At 35.6% G+C, this 21,654-nt stretch overlaps 1 protein-coding gene across 2 annotated transcripts; it reads left to right on the plus strand.

The window, feature by feature from the left end:
• The first annotated feature begins 11,661 nt into the window (after nt 1-11,661).
• Nucleotides 11,662-17,644, plus strand: LOC145031728 (plant/protein). 2 transcript variants are annotated; one of them, XM_078980336.1, is made up of 11 exons: nt 11,662-11,992; nt 13,773-13,875; nt 14,600-14,613; nt 15,021-15,248; nt 15,330-15,401; nt 15,480-15,569; nt 15,704-15,742; nt 16,589-16,693; nt 16,765-16,930; nt 17,142-17,251; nt 17,337-17,644. In XM_078980336.1, the coding sequence occupies exons 1-11, from the start codon at nt 11,792-11,794 to the stop codon at nt 17,421-17,423; spliced, it is 1,215 nt and encodes a 404-aa protein (XP_078836462.1). In that variant the 5' UTR covers nt 11,662-11,791; the 3' UTR covers nt 17,424-17,644. The 2 variants fall into 2 exon arrangements, with proteins under 2 accessions (XP_078836462.1, XP_078836463.1); XM_078980337.1 differs by lacking the exons at nt 13,773-13,875; nt 14,600-14,613.
• Nucleotides 17,645-21,654: the final 4,010 nt, after the last annotated feature.

Consider the following 21,654-nt stretch of genomic DNA (forward strand, 5'->3'; position numbering starts at 1 on the left):
TAAGGTTATTGTGGGCATGGATTGGCTAAGCCCTAATGGGGCGGTGATTGATTGTGAGCTTCAGCTAGTGAGGGTTCGCACTCCCAGTGGGGGAGAGTTAGTGATTCAGGGCGAGAGACCATAGCGTGGACCGACCTTTTGTTCCGCCGCTAGGGCGAGGCACTATGTTCAGCAGGGTTGCACCGGTTTTGTAGCTTACGTCTTGGATGCCCGGGAGAAGGGTAAGACGACAGTTGATGATGTCCCCATAGTGCGAGACTACCCGGATGTGTTTCCCGAGGATTTGCCGGGGATACCTCCTGAGAGACAGGTTGAGTTCAGGATCGACCTAATTCCTGGTGCGGCTCCGATAGCCAAGGCACCATATCGACTAGCTCCCCCTGAGATGCAGGAGTTGTCTACACAGCTGCAGGAGCTGTTAGACTAGGGATTCATTCGGCCGAGCAGTTCGCCTTGGGGAGCGCCGATCTTGTTTGTGAGGAAGAAGGATGGGTCACATCGTATGTGTATAGATTATCGGGAGTTGAATAAGGTAACGGTGAAGAACCGTTACCCACTTCCGAGGATAGATGATCTGTTTGATCAGCTTCAGGGAGCGTCTTGGTTCTCCAAGATCGATCTACGCTCCGGTTATCATCAGATGCGGGTTAGAGATGAGGATGTACAGAAGACTGCTTTCAGGACCAGGTATGGTCATTATGAGTTTGTGGTGATGCCATTTGGGCTCACCAATGCTCCAGCCACGTTCATGGATCTCATGAATCGTGTGTGCAGACTGATGTTGGATCGGTCAGTGATAGTATTCATAGATGATATCTTGGTATATTCCAAGACGCAGGAGCAGCATGAGGAGCACCTGCGGGAGGTGCTGGAGGCTTTGAGGAGGGAGAGACTTTTCGCAAAGTTCTCCAAATGTGAGTTCTGGTTGCGCGAGGTGCAGTTCCTTGGTCACCTCGTCAACCAGAAGGGTATTTTGGTAGACCCGGCCAAGATAGAGGCCGTGATGCAGTGGGAGGTCCCGAAGTCTCCATCTGAGATTCGGAGCTTCCTAGGGTTGGTAGGGTATTATCGGAGATTTATTCAGGACTTCTCCAAGATAGCAGTGCCGCTCACCCGACTGACCAGGAAGTCGGTGGTATTTCGTTGGGGGCCTGAGCAGCAGGCAGCGTTCGAGACCCTCAGACAGAGATTGTGCGAGGCTCCAATTCTTACCTTGCCAGAGGGAGTAGAGGACTTCGTGGTCTACTGTGATGCCTCGATCACAGGTATGGGAGCAGTATTGATGCAGCGAGGCCATGTGATAGCTTATGCCTCGAGACAGTTGAAGCCTCACGAGGCTAATTATCCTACCCATGATTTGGAGCTGGGGGCAGTTGTGTTTGCCCTCAAGATTTGGAGGCATTACCTTTATGGGGTCCGTTGTACTATTTACACAGATCACAAGAGTTTGAGGTACCTTATGGATCAGCCGAGTCTGAACATGAGGCAGATGAGGTGGTTGGATGTGCTAAAGGATTATGATTGTGAGATCCTTTACCATCCAGGGAAGGCCAATGTGGTGGCCGACGCCCTAAGCCGCAAAGTGTCGGCAGCCCCTATCAGAGATCTGTGTTTGAGGATGACAGTGATCACTCCGTTGTTGGAGCGGATCAAGGGGGCTCAGGTGGAGGGCCTCAAGGAGGAGAGGCAGAAGTGTGAGAGGATAGTGGGCCGAGTAGCCTCGTTTTATTATGACAGTCGGGGATTGCTGACGCTTCACGGGAGGGTGTGGGTACCGTACTGGGGTGGAGTACGGCAAGTATTGATGGACGAGGCTCATAAGTCTCGATTTTCTATCCACCTAGGGGCGACGAAGATGTATCGAGACCTTCGACCTGATTATTGGTGGCCCTGCATGAAGCGAGACGTCGCATGGTACGTTGAGAGATGCCTGACCTGCCGGAAGGTCAAGGCGGAGCACCAGAGACCTCACGGCAAGATGCAGCCGTTAGACATTCCCGTGTGGAAATGAGAGGACATCACCATGGATTTTGTCACCAAGCTTCCCAGGACCGCACGAGGAGTGGATTCGATATGGGTAGTAGTGGATCGGTTGACGAAGAGTGCCTATTTTATCCCGATCCAGGAGAGTATATTGGCGGAGAAGTTAGCCGATATCTACGTGCGGGAGATTGTGGCACGTCATGGAGTACCGGTATCGGTGGTGTCAGACCGAGATGTCCGTTTTACATCCAGATTCTGGAAGCGGTTCCACGACGAGATGGGTACTCGTCTCCATTTCAGCACCGCTTTCCACCCTCAGACGGACGGGCAGAGCGAGAGGATGATTCAGACTCTCGAGGACATGCTTAGGGCATGTGTTCTAGATTTCGGTGGCAGTTGGGATACGTATCTTCCGTTGGCGGAATTTTCGTATAACAACAGTTATCATGCGAGCATTGACCGACCTCCCTTTGAGATGTTGTATGGGAGGAAGTGTAGGACCCCAATTTGTTGGGGTGAGGTCGGTCAGCGAGTCATCGGGAGCACAGAGGTGGTACTCAAGACAACCGAGTTGATCCACCAGGTCCGTAGTAGACTGCAGACTGCGCAGAGTCGGCAGAAGAGCTACGCCGACAGGAGGCGTTCAGACTTGGAGTTCCAGGTGGGAGATATGGTCCTTCTAAAGGTCTCACCTTGGAAGGGTGTCATCAGATTCTGGAAGAGGGGCAAGTTGGGTCCCAGGTTTATTGGTCCTTTCAGGGTTTTGGCCCGGGTGGGTCGGGTTGCTTATCGGTTAGATCTTCTGGAGGAGCTTAGTCAGATCCACAACACTTTCCATGTGTCTCAGTTGAGGAAGTGTTTGATAGACGAGTCGGCAGTCGTTCCCCTAGAAGATATTCAGGTTGATAGCAGCCTGAATTATATTGAGAGGCCAGACGCGATTCTGGACCGGAAGACCAAGACCTTGAGGAACAAGGAAATTCAGTTAGTGAAGGTACAGTGGCAGCACCGGAAGGGGTCTGAATGGACGTGGGAGGCTGAGGAGGAGATGAGAGAGCACTACCCAGAGATATTTGCAGATTCAGCTGTAGCAGACTTCAAGGACGAAGTCTGAGATAAGTGGGGGAGAATTGTAACAACCCGTTTCCGGTATGATGATTTCTTGGTATTCATTTTGAAGTTTTGCAAGAGGGACTCGGCGAGTTCATAGCCTGACTCGCCGAGTAGGGGCGGGATTTCGAGCACGTGTTAGCTGGCGACTCGGCGAGTCCATATTCTGGACTCGGCGAGTCTGTCCGTCTGGGAGAAAACCTAAATCCCCGGGTTGCCCACTATTTAAGCCACCTTATGGCCTCCATTCTCGCCTCCTTCACCCTCAGAAGCTGTGAGAAAACCCTAATTCGTTCTTGAGTGATTTTAAGTGATTTTGTGTGCAATTGTGAAGGCTTGAAGAAGGAGAAGAAGAAAGGAGCAAGGAGAAGGATTGTAGAACATAGATTCAAGGGAAAGCAAGAGCTCTTTGAGGTATTCTTCAGATTTCCTTCCCTTTTATGCTTTAAAACCCCCCTCTAGATCTAGTTGATGCTTTTCTCAAGCCTTATGTTGATATGGAAGCCCTATTATGCTGAGATATCCTTAGATCTGTTCATTTAGGAGTTGTAGAGCCCAGATCTATTGCCTTTATGGAGCTATTTTGCATCATAACACTAGATCTACCCCTTTTAAGTGTCTTTTAGCCTTTATCCCCTTTTTCATGTGTTTGTACACGTAAAGTTGGAAACTTTACGTGGTAAATCAGCTTATTGGACTCAGATCTATCATTTGTATGTATTGGATTCGAGCAGAATCGAGAGTAGAATAGTTGCATGGCGGTGACTCGACGAGTCGGAAGAACGACTCGGCGAGTCGAGTCGCGAGTCCCCGATTTCTTCCTTTTGAGCGGTGTCGAGTGGGACCAGTGAGTAGTGGAGTTGACTCAGCGAGTTTGAGGGTAGACTCAGTAATGGAGGGACTCGGCGAGTTGTTCATACAACTCGGCAAGTCCAAGGCAATCTTCTTAAGCTCAAGAACAACTCGTCGTGTTGTTCATATGACTCGGCGAGTCGGATGAAGATTGTCTGAGTTCTTGGATCGAGAGGGTACTCGTCGAGTCAATGCCATACTCGACGAGTAGCAGCGAGTAGGGTCGAGGAGTGAGAATAGGGACTCGGCGAGTTGGCGGCCCAACTCGGCGAGTCAGGACAACTGAGAGTTGACTTTGAACGAAAGTTAACCTTGACCGAGAGTTGACTTTGACCAAAGGTAAAAGAGTCATTTTACCCAGTGCAGTGTTTAGTATTTGATTGAGTGTGTTTATGGACTTGTAGCCGGGGAGATACCGGAGCAACAACAGTTAGCTTCCAGAGCCATACACTCAGCAGCCAGTGTACGAGGTGAGTTTCCTTTCAGTAGGAACGGGTCTACGGCCACAATGCCGGCCCGTTAAATTATCAGTAGTTCCGGACTTTGGTCTGATGCAGTAGTTAGAGTGCTTGATGTCTTTGTGATACAAGCATGTTTGTGTTATGTGTTCCGGACTTTGTACCGATGCAGTATGCAGTATATGTGTTTATAATAGTTGTTATGTTTTATGCTATGCCATGATCAGTCAGTTCCGGACTTCGGTCCGATGCAGTCAGTTCCGGACTTCGGTCCGATGCAGTTAGTTCCGGACTTCGGTCCGATGCAGTCAAATCCGGACTTCGGTCCGATGCAGTTAGTTCCGGACTCTGGTCTGATGCAGGGGACAAGGTCCCAGTCAGTTCCGGACTTTGGTCCGATGCAGCTAGTTCCAGACTTCGGTCTGATGCAATGGGCAAGGCCCAGTATGTGCTTTATATATGTATTGTATGGTATGTGGTAGTTTGGGGGAGCTCACTAAGCTTCGTGCTTACAGTTTCAGTTTTGGTTACAGGTACTTCCGCAAGCAGAGGGAAGAGCTCGGGATGATGGCATCGCACACACCATAGCTTCAGCTTTTATCCTGGGAGTTGATTTAGTTTGTAATTTTGATATGACATAGATATGATACAGTTTTTCCGCACAGTAATTTTTATTATGTTGGGATACATCACGTATGGTTTTTTTTTAATAATATGACACTCAGATTATGGTTTTTGGTTATATTGAAAAATGAAATTTTTGGGTCGTATTTTTGGGTCATTTCATATAAGCTCACAATAGACACTCAATCTCAAAGAACGAGAATTAGGGTTTTGAGAGAGTTGAAATCTAGAAATGGTGGCTGGCTATGAAGACATATTGTTCCTTAAATAGGGACACTCCAAAATATTAGGGTTTCTTCTAGACCTAGTACGCTTAACGTATTGGGTGACTCCGCTTTAAATTCATGCACATGAGTCCGCTAAGCGTACATACATGTACGCACAACGTACTCAGCTGCCACCTTTCTCAAATAAGGGACTCATCCTGCCACAACTTCAAACCTACATCGCTTCCTTGATATAACTCTGATTCCAATGAACCTCATACCTATAGAAAGGTGACAAAATGCCTTACACTCCTAGCAACTCGTCACAACCCTGACACTCCCTCATGCCTGGTTTGCAGCCCACGAACCCTAATCATGGACGATACAAAACAGGATGTTATAGATTAGAATCTTTTGCAAAGGCTGTTCCAAATAGGAACGGTAAAAAGGATGTATCTTACATTCCGGAAAATGATGAAATAGAAGAAATGGGGGAACTTATTGCTAAACAAAAAAAAAACAAAACGAATAGCTTAAAGAAATGATGAACGCCTAACAAAAGGAAAACAAAGCAAGGGTCGGGCATCTTAAAATACAACTTCAAACGACATTGGATCTTATTAAAACGACGCTGGATCTTACAAAACAACAATAGTAGTAGGTTGATATATGCTTATTGTAGATTATCTATTTTAGAGTAGCAACTTTCTTTTTTCCATGTAATAAATAATTATTGTATTATTTTATGATATAATGGTTTCGATTTTTTTTTGTTTTGATTTTGTTTTTTATATATTACTACAAAATAATTTGGATATAATTTATAAATCAATTATCCATCAGTCCATATGGAATATGGTATATAATATGCACCAATAAAATTGCTAGGGATTCATGACCACGGAATTTGCTAGTAAGTCATCAAACGGAATTTGCTAGGGATTCATGACCACAGAATTTTGCTAGGAAATCATCAAACAAAATTTGCTAGGGATTCAACACGACGAAATTTGCTACGGAATCACTACCACGGAATTTACTAGGGAATGACCACCATGGAATTTACTAGGGAATGACCACCATGAAATTTACTAGGGAATCACCACCACAAAATTTGCTAGGGATTCATCACCACGTAATTTGCTAGGGAATCACCACCACGAAATTTGCTAGGGAATCGCCACCATGAAATTTATGATGGAATAACTACCACGGATTTTGAGATGGAATCCTACTACGAAATACACGATGGAATACCACCTACCACGGATTTCATTCCGTTGTCACAATTGTGACGAAATTATCTTTTCTATTGCAAACCCTCGCTACGATGTTTTTAGGGACGAAAATAGGTCATTGCAAATTCTATCGATATTCGTCTTTTCCAACCCTGCAGGAAGTTAAGTTATGGCTTGGGAAGTGTTTCGCTATAAAGGACCTCGAAGAAGCTTCCTATATTCTTGGGATAAGGATAGTGAGAAACAAGAGTAAAAGACTAATAGAACTTAGTCAAAGTACTTACTTGGATAAAGTACTAAAGCGTTTTAGTATGGATAATTCCAAGAAAGGAGAGTTACCAATCCAAAGCAATACCAAATTAAGTAAGACTCAAAGTCTGAGTACTGAAGCCGACATAGCAGAGATGAGTTGATTACCTTATGCTTCCGTAGTTAGCTTGATCATGTATGTTATGACTTGTACTCGCCATGATGTGGCCTTCGCTTTGAGCATGGTCAGCAAATATCAAGGGAACCTTGGTAGAGCACATTGGACCGCAGTCAAGAATATTCTTAAGTACCTTCGGAGAACTAAGGAATGGCTTCTTATCCTCAGTAGGAGTGATGACTTGAGAGTGCAAGAGTATAGTGACGCCAGTTTTCAAACCGATCGAGACAATTTCCGCTCACATATAGGCTGGATCTTTACTCTAAACGGAGGAGCAGTGACTTGGAAGAGTTCCAAGCAGGTGACTGTAGCTGATTCAATGTGCGAATCAGAATACATAGAAGCGAGCAAAGTGCCAAAGGAGACAATATGTTGAAAAACTTCATCGGAGACCTTGTAGTTATGTCAGCCATAAAGGAGCCTATGTAGATTTTCTACGACAACGAAGGTGTGGTTGCCTTAACCAAGGAACCGAGGGATCATGGCATATCCAAGCATATCGACAGGAAATATTATTTCATTAGACATCGGATAGAAGAGGGACTCCTCGTGGTTAAGAGGGTATCGTCATAAGAAAACCCAGCAGATCCCCTTACGAAGGGACTGAGTAAGGTTAAGCACTTGCAGCACGCTAAGAGCATTGGGCTGAAGGATGAAATTAGTTTTAGTGATTAGATAAACATGGAAACTTGTAATAGATAAATTGTAATTGACTTGATGATTAAATAAAGGAGTATTATTTACGAGTAATGTTACTATCTTATGTCAATTATTTACTATTGTTTCATTTTGCATGTTTTGACTTCCTAAATAATAAGATTATTTAAACTATCCACATTTGCTCATACTTTGGAAGTAGGTATGAAAGAAGATTGTCATGAATTGGTTTGTAGATTATCTAAGTGTTTAGACATAGCAAAGGTTTGCTGCAACGTTCATGAGTGCTCTTGAAATAAGATTTGAGTATTGGATTAAACCCGCGCTCACCTGAATCACTTCATGGAATTAATCACAAGTGATTGTGAGACGATAATATCATATAGTCTTTAAACCTAGATATATGGTTTATTGTTTGCGAGTTGGTTGTGCATTGATAATGTGTAAACGCATCAGTAACTTGATGTTATAAAACACATTGGTGTGTATGATTTGATGAGTCAATAGTAAATGCATATAAGTCAACGTTTATCTATTCCTTTTATCCTGTGGGGGTAAAAGTGATATCTTGGACCCCTCGATGTTTTGCTTTGACTTATGTGTCGGGCCCGATCAGGACTGAGTTGATGTGTTCAATTAATTTCTATGTCAGACCAATCAGAGATCGAGAAACAAACTGCTGGACAATAAGTATGATTATGTTCCATGTGATTGTCCACACGATATCTTGAGAACGGAGGACTATACGATCCCTTATCTAAAGGACGTGTCAGAGTTCGATAGCAGATTTTGAGAGCTACGATTACTAATCGGATTTTGAAGTTGTACTTGCATCTATAGTTATTATACTTATTCAAGTGGGAGAGTGTTGGATTAGGTGTCTAAGCCCATAACTATATTTTGTATGTACTTGACCCAATTGTAGCATGGTCCTTGTGGGTTGCCTTCACCAAGGCAACTTGACTGGATGAATAATAGAGAAAGAGGTTATTATGGTTAATTAATATATTATATGAATAATATATTAAAGGAGAAATCATATTTGTTTAATTAATATTGGTTAAGAATTAATTAGGAATTAATTTTGTGATGAAAAGATATTAATTAAAACCTAGGGCACTGATATTTCAATTATTGGATAGTTGCAAAGTAAGGTAAGAAAACCCTAGAGATAGGGTGGACAAATTCTTGGGGATAAGGCCTTAAGAATTCGTGCAAGGTAGGTATTCCCGAACATTCTTATGGGTTGCTTAGAGCCTAAGCAACCGAATAAGTGTGTGATTGAAACCCTAACTCCTCACTTATATAAAGGGACGGTTGGCTACCAAAATCGGAAAAAACCATAACCCTAAGAGTTCTAGGAGCTGATTTTAGCCTTCCCCCCCCCCCCCCCCCCTCTCTCTCTTGCCTTCTCCAATTGTTTTGGTGTTTGTGATCTATTAGAGACACAACATTTGAGGTGTTAAGGTTCTCAAAGGCTCAAGTTCTTCAAGAAACAATCAAGGTAACTTTCTAACTAGTTTATTATATATTATTTTGATTTTTATGATATGTTAGATTAGGGTTTATGCAAGTCTTGGACAATTATGCATGTACAAGTAGAAAAACATAGATCCAAGCATTAGGGTTTGCATGAACACCATAGGAATTTTTTTTTTGCTTAAAACCCATCACATTCACCTTCTTGTTTGGTTCCTAGATATCTTGTGTATGTTTGACCTCTAAGCCACATCAAAAAAACGCTAGCATTCTTTGAGGTTGGCATTTTGTGAGATTGGCATTTTGTCATAATTGCATTGCAAGAGATTGACTTTATACAAGGAGCTGCAAAAGGAGATAAACTAGATGATGGTAAGTGATTCCTAGGTAAAACTTGAAACATCTGGAAAATATAAGTCACAAAAATCATGTTAAGACATCAGTTAATTGCAATAGAACCTTGGCATAATCATTCTTAAATGATTCTGCCATAATCATTCTTATGTGATTATATCGGAAATACAATTTTGGCAGAATCATTCTTTGTGTGATTCTCCAATATTATAATATTCTCTACACACTATTCAAATAAAAGAATACATTCATAATATTCTTAAAGAATGAAATAATTATTCTTAAAGAATGAAACAATTGAAGATAAGAATAACACCTAAGGATGACGAAAGAAAGTCATTCTCATAGAATTTGCTTAATTAGCTTAAAGGGAATACACTATAGAATGCCTTCAAATTTCAAAAAAATAAACCCATTTAAAAGAAGGGTCGAAACATTCTCTAGAAACTATACCTAAAAGAATGAAAACCCGACTCTAATCATCAAACCAACACTTGATAAATTTCATAATCGAAAAATGATTGCAGGTCTTCCAATATTGTAAGAAAATGAGAGGACTTCTGAATTTGAAGTATGATAGAATAACATAATTCTCTATTTTGATTTTGTTTACCTTTGGAGATGAGTTGCACAATCAATAAACATTTCATCACTAACCATGAATACAATCAGAGACTACCATGACATGTTGACCAATCAATACCTATCTAACCATATTTCTCTTTGGCAGTTCTTCAAACACTTTTAGGGCGCTCCCTAAATCACCACATTTTCTATGAATCATGAATGAAAATATTCCAATTCAAAACCATCAACATCAAATTCATATGAAGAACAAGATACTTCAACACCATTATAAAAATCTAAAACTAAAAGTTGAAATTGTAGAAATTTGCTAGTTGGAAGAAACAAAGAAAAAAACATGTCACAGATTCAAAACTCAAAATTGATACATGTCACAGATTCCAATATTCTAATTTCCAAATGTTTATGTAAAACTCCCAAACATACAAAATCAAATTCTTCTATTGATTAATTGAATCCATAAGATTGTAGAATCCATGAATTAAACCCTGGCAGTTTTATTTAACATTTAAATGATTCAAACTTTTCCAAAAAAATAATAATAATAATAATACCATATAGTGTATTGATTTGAATTTAAATGTATAACAAACAACAAGGATAGTTGAAGCGATACTTTACCTGATTAAAACAAAACCTAGTCTGAATGACCATTTAATTGTCAACTTTTGGGTTCTTTTTTGGCGCCGCTCCCATCTACTCGATGTCGTAGATGTCGGGATAAAGAAGATGATAGTCGGTTGGCGAAAGGTGGAGGTCAAGCAATGAGCTACTTGACCGGTGTTATGAAGGATGTGACAGAGATGATGACGAAATGGAGTTACCGACTGTGATATTCCGATGGGGAAGGAAGAGAACGAGAGTGTAAGGAGTTATGGTTTTGTAGGGTTAGAAAAACTAATTTCCCTTGTTTAAAGGAAATTAAATGATTTAATTATGTACCATTATTAAGCATTGCAAAGATTACTATTTTACCTCTATCTAGGTTTTTGAAATGATTGGCCCATAATGATTTCTACATCCACACAATAAATAGTTAGAATACATGAACCTATATTTCTTTCTCTCTCTCTCTTTCTCTCTCTCTGTCTCTCTCTCTCTCTCTCTCTCTATATATATATATATATATATATATATATATATATATATATATATATATATATATATATATATATATATTTCAAATAAAAATAGTAAATAGTATGAGAATATAAAAACACTATTTTTATGTTATTATTTTATAATGAATTTTGTATTCATAGTTTTATGTCATTATTTAGAAATGAATAAATAAATAATACAAGTTAAAACTAAAATTATAATTTACTACAAAAATAAACATACATAAATTTATAATAGAATAATAACATTTTAATGAATATATAAATATATAAATAATCAAATGTTAATATTCATATTAGAATAATTCAACAACATACACATACAATGAATAATAATTCAACAACATACACATACAATATTCATTGCAGAATAATAACATAAAAATAATATTTTTAAGTTCTCATATTATATATATATATATATATATATATATATATATATATATATATATATATATATATATATATATATATATATATATATATATATATATATATATATATATATATATATATATAAAGAGAGAGACCCCACCATGAAAATATAAGACCTCATTACCTCTATCTGCATTCCATCATTGTGTAGCCCATAAAAATTCCAAAGTGTGCAACTCCATTCTTCTCTCTTTCACTCTTGACATCACATTAATTCTCTTTACCCTTGGAGAGGTTGAGACTCCAACTTGTTAGATACAAAATGTTATTGTATACGGTGGTTTTACTGTCGACATTGGGAGGTCTTCTGCTTCTAGGTGGGTGGGGAGTGGCTGAGGGTGCGACCGTCAAAGTGGCCAACATTTCTAAGGTAGAAAATGCTACTTATTTTCGTATATATTACGGAAATACTTTCAAAGTCATCAAGAACGGGTTGGATGGCGAGAGTTATCTTCTTATCCAGGTATCTAATTCTATCTGTGCTACCTTTCGTCTAACTGCTAAATCAATCTTTCTGGCATGATATAGAAAAGCATTTACGACATAATCATCAAATAAAAAACATTTTTAGCGTTTTTAGATGTTAACGGGATATGTTTTATAGACTATTGTTGATATATTTCCTTAATAAAATGTTGGGTATTTGTATTATTTCAAATGATTTCATTATTTGTTTGTGGTAAAACCGTAAAAGAGATGTGAGAAGTTCACCCCACCACTTAAATCTGTCGGCTTTTTCTTCACGGGTTCTAAAACTTCAAATCACCTCTAAAAGATGATAGAAGTCACGGGTCGCCGCAACATAAATTATTCAAATAGTTGTTAATTACCAATCATGTGTGAAATGTTTTTCTGGGAAAGCGGCTAAATTATTACCAATGCTCTTTGGGTAACTCATTGAGCAACCCATATAATTGATACATAATATAGATTATCAATAACAAAATAGATTTTAATATTTGTTTATAAACTCTGATTTTCTTTTGATGGGATACAAAACAGTTCACCACACACTTGAAATATTTTACACTAGCTTGGTCTTTCAAATCAAATTAACTCCCAAAGAATTAGCAATTATCATAGTTAACGAGTTTTCACTAAGAGCATCTATAATGGAAAGTTTAATAGAAGAGTTGAATAAAGTATTATATCTACTTATCATTCAATTGATACAACTCTATCATTATGAAATGTCACCTTGGCATTTAATGGATGTGGAGTTCAATGGTAATTGAGCTCTTCGATGAGAAAAATAAAAGTTTTTAAATCTTTAAATAAATATTATTTTAATATGTTCCATTGAACTTGTAAAATTTAATGCACTGTGTGATAAAAATAAATAGAATTATATAGAACAGTGAATGATGATGTGATACTCCATTGAATTCTATAGAGTTCAATGGATTGTAGATGCTCTAATATAACATTGAGATCAACATAATCAAAGCCCGACTTAAGAAGGTTCAGGGTGTGTAATTACACATGACTCATACCGTTAAAGGGGCCCAATTTTTTTTACATAAATAAAATTTTTTGTTAAAAATCTATCCATAATTCATTGGAATCGGGAGGTTTTTGTCACGGGTTCGTCACTAACTATTTATAAATGAACACCTTTTATTGAAATCACTAATATAATTAGCAACAGTGTATTAGGTGTTAGGTGTTGAATCTTATTGTACTATTAATGAATTTTGTTTATATATTTAAAAGTTTATATTTTACTTTTTACATATGCCTTTAATTAAAATATTAAAGGACCGCTCGTGCAGGCCTCTACATGTAATACAATAATATTGATGTACTTTAATTTTCACAAAACTTAAGTTTTTTCTATTTGCAAGTTTCCATCTTGAATCTCTATCTTTGTTTAATCATTTACACCCAGTTCAACAATTAAAAACCCATGTTAAATTACAAATAAAAATAGTAAATCAACATTTCAGGTTAAAATGTATAACCTTTAATTTCAGATGTTACCAAATGATTGAAAATTTTAATGTTATTATAAACATATTTTAATCATGAGAAATTAAATATTCTTTTATTTTTTATTCCTAAAAATCCTCCTACCAATTTAAATAATTGCATATATCATATTACTATCTTAAAATATTTTTTTATTTAATTAAATAAACATTAAATGTTATACATATTACCGTTTAATTATAATATGTAAAAACAAAAATAGAAAGATATATTTAACTTCTCTTTAATTAATATACATTAAAATATCTGTGCAGAATAATTCAAAGATGGCAACAAAGACAAAATATTGCACATCAAGAATCAAATCATTTGTCATCCCATTATCAAACTATTCCGTGGATGCCAATTATTTTCCGGGTACTATAACTCATCATATTTTGTTTTTACAGATAATTAATTAATTAGGATAATGCTATAAGTATCTCTTATTTTTCCAATTCAATCTCCTCTTGTGATGTGAATTTTTATCTTTTGTTGTTTTTTTCTCTATTTTGTTTTTTTATTGTTTTTTAATTTATTTTTATTATTATTATTATTATTATTATTATTAATTTTGATAACCGTATATAAAATTCGGACAACATTTCAAAATTCGGATGAAATTTTAAAATCTTGACGATATTATAAATTCGGACCACATAATAAAATTCAAACAAGTATATAAAACGAAACAAAAGCAAAGTTTGTATTTATTTATCATGGATATATTAATTGGTTCAGTAACACATTTGTGTGGTGTGTTATGCGGATTGAAAGCAAATTGTACTTTTGTTCATTTTATATAGTCGTTCAAATTTTATAATATCGTCTGAATTTATACTGTTGTCCAAATTTTAAAATGTTGTCCGAATTTTATATAGTTATCGAAATTTATAATAATAATAATAATAAAATATAAAATAAAAGAAAAAAACAACAAAAAAAAAAAGAAAAAAAATGATATGAGATCAAAAGTAAAAGGTTTATTAGATTGATTTAGAGAGGTAAAATTGGTTAAGAATATACTTATAGCACGACCATTCAGTTTTTGTTTTGTAATACATGTTTTCATTAATGCGTACTTTCTTTTAAATTTATGCAGTTTCTTTCTTCGAGGTGAGATTATGCCTTTGTGTGTAAGTCAAATCGTTCTTGTTTTATAAATATAATATTTTTAAGAATTTTGCATCTTTGAATTATGGTTAGCCTCTTGAAATTTAAATTTAAATAATAATGGATATCAAATATCATCATTATAGCATAGCAAAAAATACCCATTTTTTTTAAACGACAAACTAATATATTTGTAATATACATCTAATTAATTCCATCTATGTCACAGAAGACATGACGTTTACATAGTTCAACAATTTGTGTAAATGTTACATGTACGATTGTTATTAGAGATTTAATGATCATGCCATGGTATTCAAATTAACAAGTGTTAATTTCATGAGAAAATAGTTTTGTCTAGCTAGATTGAGCTTGTATCATAACTATCGGATTCCCAAAAACATGAACAGCTTTTAGGACTCCTGTCATCCATGAAGGGTATCACATCAGAAAGGGTAGCTTCTGCATGTGTACTTAAACTTTACAATGGAGGACAAATTCAGATGCTTAACAAGAGTGAGCCACAACAATTTTCTCAATATACAGCACATTTCATTGCTTATAATAATGTCAATCAGCAAACGCAGTCATGCAATTATGTTACTTTTCTACCCATGGGCGAACAATCTCCTCTCCAAGTACCTTTTTTTTCTCTTTCTAAATCTCTCTCTAGATTTATGTCTCTATATTATCATTAATATGAACTTTTTTATTGTTAGAGAGCGGAGTGGATCAAGTACCTTGGAGTTTTTGTAAACATGGAAGTGAGAGCAAATCAAATTTATGATGCTGTAAGTGTAAAAAGGTTGCCATATTTGATTTTGTTTGAGTTGTTACGTCTGATGATTTTTTATGTGTTGGTTATGCAGGTGAGAAACAATTACATGTGCTTGGTTCAATCCGCAGCTAATAAAACCAAAAAATTCAAACCAATAGTCGCATGGATGGAGTTTTTTGATGTATGTATGCCTAGAAATAGTAATTTTTTTATCATCGTTACACTAACAAGACATGTGGGTCCCACATAAGTTGTAACTTCTGTGTTGGTAGGTCGGTGATGCTAAAAAAATTATGTTTAATTTTCTCTATGCAGGGTGTTTGGTCTTTCACAGTAGAAGAATACAAGCTAAAGGTACATAGACTAGAATCTTTGTATATTGTTAATTTCATTACAAATCAACTATTCTAGTTAATAAAATACCTAAAGAACATTAAATAATGTTAAAATAAGCGATTTTGGATGACTCCAAATTGTTGTTTTTTGGAAGAATATTATACAAGAATACTAGTTAAAATTGCCTGCGTTGAGTGTTCTTTTTGCACACTAACAATTATAACCATTGGACGTGGTGTTTCCATTTTTTTTTTTTTAATCCAAATAAATATGATTTTGACTGTTTTACCCTTTGTTTTAATTGAAGAGAAAATCATAAAAACGTTATAAAGATCAATTCACTTTTAGGGTATTCACAATTTTATACAACTCTATTTATTTTTATCTCACAATGCATTAAACTCTACAAGTTTAATAGAACATATTAAAAAATATTAAACTCTATAGAGTTCAATGGAGTGTCATATCATCATTCACAATTTCATACAACTCTATTTATTTTTATCCCACAATGCATTAAACTCTACATGTTTAATGGAACATATTAAAAAATATTTATCTAAAGATTTAAAGACTTTCCTTTTTCTTATTGAAGAGTTCAATGACCATTGAACTCCAAATCCATTGAATACCAATGTGTCACTTCTCAATGATGGAGTTGTATCCATTGAATGATAAGTAGACATGATACCTCATTCAACTCTTCAATTCAACTCCCCATTGTGGATGCTCTTATTTTAAGTGGATGACTCAACACTATCACCTCCTATAACCAAACCATTAGTTACAATGAAACTACATTGGTCAAAATTGAAATAAGATAGTCCAAATTAATCTAATATAACATTTGTACTTCTGCAACAGTATATAGAAGATGCGGGTGGAGAGAACATCGATGACTCCATCAACAAAGAAACTTACAACATCTCCATTGGTGATGATTTGGAACAACTTCAAGCTATCTTATGTGTAGGTTACATTCAATATTATTCAAAATTATCCAACAATTTATTCTCGACTTCTTACTTCTAGAAATCTAGACTATAGATGTAGTGATCGATGGAACATTAACTCCTGACCCACTGAGCTACAACGCCTCCACATTTCTTCAAAACCTCAATGTAGAAGACCAATCTTGTTTCTCCTTTCTTTCTTCTCAAAGCTTGTGGAGATACGATAAACGTGTTTCAACTGACATGGCTCTTGGTATGTTCTATTAAATTCTTCATATTTGTTGATGATTTAAAATTCTAGGTGTTTTAAACATTTTAAAAGATCTTCCTACAACTAATGTTAGTTGCAAAGTATTGTCCAATATTTTGTTCTCATTTAAATCCACAAATCGAGTAAATTGAAAAAACCCTTAGAAAATCCTTGAATTAAATAGGATTGATATTTTCTTCATTTTATTGTAAAGATTGGTTCGATGGAGCAGTGTCTCAGCCTCAGCTAGTCCTTGCAGACCTAGTAGAAGTTTTCTTTCCATCAGGGAATTATACAACTACTTACTTTCGAAACCTTGTAAAGGTAATTAATTTTTTTTTTCATGGCCCCTGATTAACACATGATGTATTTGGACTAATGTTATGTATTTCTACCTTCAAAAATTCAGGAAGAAGCAGCTATAAGCATTGGTCCTGAAAACTGTGATCGAGATAGCTCAATCGCCATGGAGCCAACAATTATTATATGCCCATAAATTATGATTTTTGGTTTAATCATTTTTTGGATCTGTTGATTTTTAAGTAGTGTCATTCTTACTTCTTACGTCTTCGTTGTGTAACATTTTGTGGGGACTCAAAATTTTAATACTTAGTTTTAACTCAAAATAGACAAAAGACTATGATGAATTTCCTTGTCATTTATTGGATTCATAGTGTGTGTAATACTTATTCTTATTTATAGTGGGGTAACTTGATATGAATGTTGTTCTTAAGATGGTATCAAGCTAACAATAAGTTAAAGTGATTTATTCTTATACATAATTTAAGTGATGATTCATTTTTATAGATAATGAAAGTAATTTTTTTTCTTATACATAATGCAACGACGCGTTTCTAATTTTTATGGTGAGTATTGTTGTTTGGTGATTTCATTTATCCCCTTTTGTATATCTTGGAGCTAAAAAGCGGAGGGCTCCGCCCCCCTTGCAAAGTACAAACTGACCCACAAAATATGAGGGGTCTATCAGCACCATTTTGGAATGTTGAAGTCTCGATGTGGATGGGGTTATGTTTAGTAGCGGATGGGTCTAATTGTTGATACAAACAATATTAGAAATAGCAAAGGAAAAAGGATGCGTTGATAATTAAAGTTCCATCTGATATTATGAATCATCTAGTCTTAGTAATTCTTGATTTGAATATATATGCATTGTTAGGCACAATTTTTGAATAGGTGTATTAGAATGTTTTATATTGGGAAAAAGGGTTATAAGTGGATGTTAAGACCCTAAATGTAGATTTATCGTGTATTCTTAGCATAGCTCCATGGTTTACCATAAATTGGAAATAAATTAAAGTATAATGCTTAAACAGAAATTGAGCATACATGGACTTTAAAGGATAATAATAAATTAAGGGATGGAAGGCATGGAGTGATGTTAGAATAGTAAGGTTTGATATATAGAATATGTTTTGGTAGCGTGTGTAATGTTGATGATTTGTATCACTAATATTATTTAAGTGTAATGAAATTAATTTTGTTGATCAAATGCAATCTTGATAAACATTAAACAAGTAAGGGTGGTGCGGAGAGCACACTTGTTTGAGTTTCTCCAAGATTCAAAGTATGTTGTCATTTAAGGATGAAGCCCTGAACCAACAGGGGTCCAGGGGTAGCCTCTAATGGGTAGAACTTGTTTTAGTGCCAGTTTTGTGAAAGTTTATGAAATTTTCAGACATAGAAGTTAATAATCTGTTTTTGCACATAATTGTAGTACACACAAGAAAATAACATTCTCATTCTATCTATTCAAAACCATTGAATTTTATCCAATTGAAATTTTTATTTATACCATCGAAATACTTCAATTTGAAAGTGTTTAGCAACTTTCCACGGATTCTAAGCAATTGATTTACCCTAGATTTCTAATATATAAGGCTAAAATTGTGACAAATTGTCTAATTTGACTATTTATCGAGGATGGTGCTTAAATTAGATAAACCAATGAAAGTTCTACTTGAGTTGTTGAAGATAGTTTGTAAGCTTCTAAAATGACTATTAATACTTAAAAACAAATGTATGAAACTTGATGTATTCAGGGATAAAGTATGGGTGGGATTATGTGTCTAAGCCAATAACTAAATTAGTATAATCTTGAATTATTAACAAAGTCCTTTCGGGTTGCCCTTAAACCTAGAAATTTAATAGAATGTTTTTGAGAGAGAGAGAGAGAGAGAGAGAGAGAGACTGATTTATTAATTTATTATATGGTAAATAAATAAATTAGAAAATCAAAATAAATGATTTATCAATAAATTATGAGAATAATATATTAATTAGAAATAGTATTGTTTATTTAAGAATTAATCAGCAAATAATTTGAATTAATTTTGGGATTATTTGGATTAATTAAAAGTAGAAGGACTGAAGGTGATAATGTTCAAAAGTTGAACATTAATCAATTCTAGAGACTTCCTCGGATGGTGGGGTGGGTAGGGGGGAGGCGAAATTCTAGATAGTTATGAGGTTTCTAGATAAAGCCTCCTAAGGGTTCACAATTTCGATAATCCCTTCTACAAGAGGTAGAAACAAAAATTCTTCCTCTCATCCTCTCTCCTCGTTAGCGTCCAACTTGCTAAGGTTTGGGTGTGAGCCATTACAGGCATGAGACTTTTGATGTTTGCTTTCTAATGCTTGATCAAGAAGGAATCAATGTTTATTTACTAAAATAAACATAAGGTATGTATTTTCTAATAACCCTTTGGTATTTTTCGAAAATAGCAATATAGTTCTAGGGTTCTTGATATTCAATAGTTGTTTGCAAATCATAATGAGAACATAGATCCTTTACGATGCATGTGAACTTAAGGGTTATGTTTTTCCGCCAAAAATTAGTTTTTGTAACATATAAAACACATCAGTGGTATCATATCCATTGTTCTCATTGATCTTGCACAAAGTTGAATAGATCAAAATAAGGGTTCATAGAAACTAAACCCTAATGAGGCAAATTTCGAAATCTCTATAGGGTGCTTGAAACCTAAGCCTCTACCCTTAGGTTTTTCGATTTTTGCAAGGGTTTTAGAAACCCTATCCTCCTCCATTATTTTCAAGTGCTTAGAGGGCAAGTTAGGGTTTCCTTATTTGATAATTATTGTTTTAATTAGTTAAAATAGAATAATTAAAACTGGATAACCCCAATAACCTTATTTTTCAAAAATTTAGTAGGGATTGGATTAAGATTAAATTAAATTTTTTTTCTTAATAGTTAATAGTAAATAATTATTTAATCCTCATGAGATTTAAATTAATTTAATTAATTTTTAATTAAAAGATCAAGATTAAATCTTAATTGGTTGATTTTTAATTAAATTAATTTTTATATTAATTTCGAAAATTTAAATTTAAACCTAGTATTTTAGAAAAATTTTAAAATACACCTTATATATATACTATTAAATGTTTAATATATTATATGTATAAGAGAATTCAGTCAAATTGCTAGTACACCTCATTCACGAAACCAAGTTATAAATAGGGTATAAGGAATCGGCTTATAAAATGGTCGTTGAATGAGTGTCCACTCTCACACACCGCTCTCCTGTGCGGCGGAAGGTCGTTATCCGAATGGGTTTGATAGAACATAATCTCATTAATAAGTATAATGATATAAAGTAACTATACTATTTTTAAAATCTCACTCTTAGTTACTTTAGGAAAAATGTGAAATGTATGCTAATCCATGAAAACACACATCACAGTTTATATATCGTTAGTTGAGCGTGTGTGGTTAACTAACACACTAATATGGACTATAAAAGATATGATGGGAATCTCGGTAATTATCATTGTTGATGGAGCGTGTGTGGTTAAGTAGCACATCAATGTGAGATGGTAAATGACATCAAGGTTGTTAAGCAGGTGTGCATGGTTATTCACATCTTGTTTGTGATCCTTGGCATCCAATTCACAAAAGTGAGAGCATAATCTGATATTAAACATTCCATTGATAAATGAATCTCAAAAGATCTATGAATTTCATAAGATTGATATTGGTAAAAGCCTTACCTACATAAAATAGATTCGAATTTGATTACGGCATCCCTCTTCAAAGTTCGAATTGAAAATATGGATCCTAACCTTCATTTAAATCTATGGGTTAATAATAAAGGGTTAAAAGCAACTACCTTGAATTCTCCTTTTCTACTATTTTTAAAATATATTATGAAGATAGAAATAATCTCCCTCATTCTTAAAGAAATAGTTTTCCTCAATCTTCTATAGATGGTTTTCCAATTTCAAGTCAAGGTGAAATTATTTTCCCTTCCTTTGGAAATGATGGAACTAGACTTCATCTTTCATCCACCTCCTCCTGTTACTCTCCCAACGTCACATTTTCCTCAAGTTGAAAGATACAAGACTACCTAATCCATATTTGTCACACCCCCGAACCAGACGGGGGAAACGTCAGGGGGCTTGCGTGTGACTTCATCTTGTAATATCATCACAATATATATAATTGAAACAAGAAAACACCATCATCATACATATCAGAATACAACCAAGGATGATGATCTTGATGAAAAACCTCTTGATGAGTTAAGAAGAGATTTTTGATGAAATCTAGAAGTTAAACCGTAGATTCAAGTAAGAACTTACCAAGGATGATGATCTTGATGAAAAACCTCTTGAAAATTCACACCAAATCTCGAAAATTTAGAGGAGGAAGGAGGAGTTCTTGAGAGATTTTTGAAAGAAAATGGAGA

This window comes from Lactuca saligna, chromosome 2 (assembly GCF_052625555.1).
Source record: "Lactuca saligna cultivar CGN05327 chromosome 2, ASM5262555v1, whole genome shotgun sequence".
Taxonomy (NCBI): Eukaryota; Viridiplantae; Streptophyta; class Magnoliopsida; order Asterales; family Asteraceae; genus Lactuca; species Lactuca saligna.

Excerpts from the sequence above, each read along its gene's own strand:
- LOC145031728 (XM_078980336.1), top strand. The coding sequence starts at position 11,792 with ATGTTATTGTATACGGTGGTTTTACTGTCGACATTGGGAGGTCTTCTG. Across the intron at positions 15,570-15,703 it reads CATGGATGGAGTTTTTTGAT|GGTGTTTGGTCTTTCACAGT; the intron begins GTATGTATGCCT and ends TTCTCTATGCAG. Across the intron at positions 16,931-17,141 it reads TTCAACTGACATGGCTCTTG|ATTGGTTCGATGGAGCAGTG; the intron begins GTATGTTCTATT and ends TTTATTGTAAAG.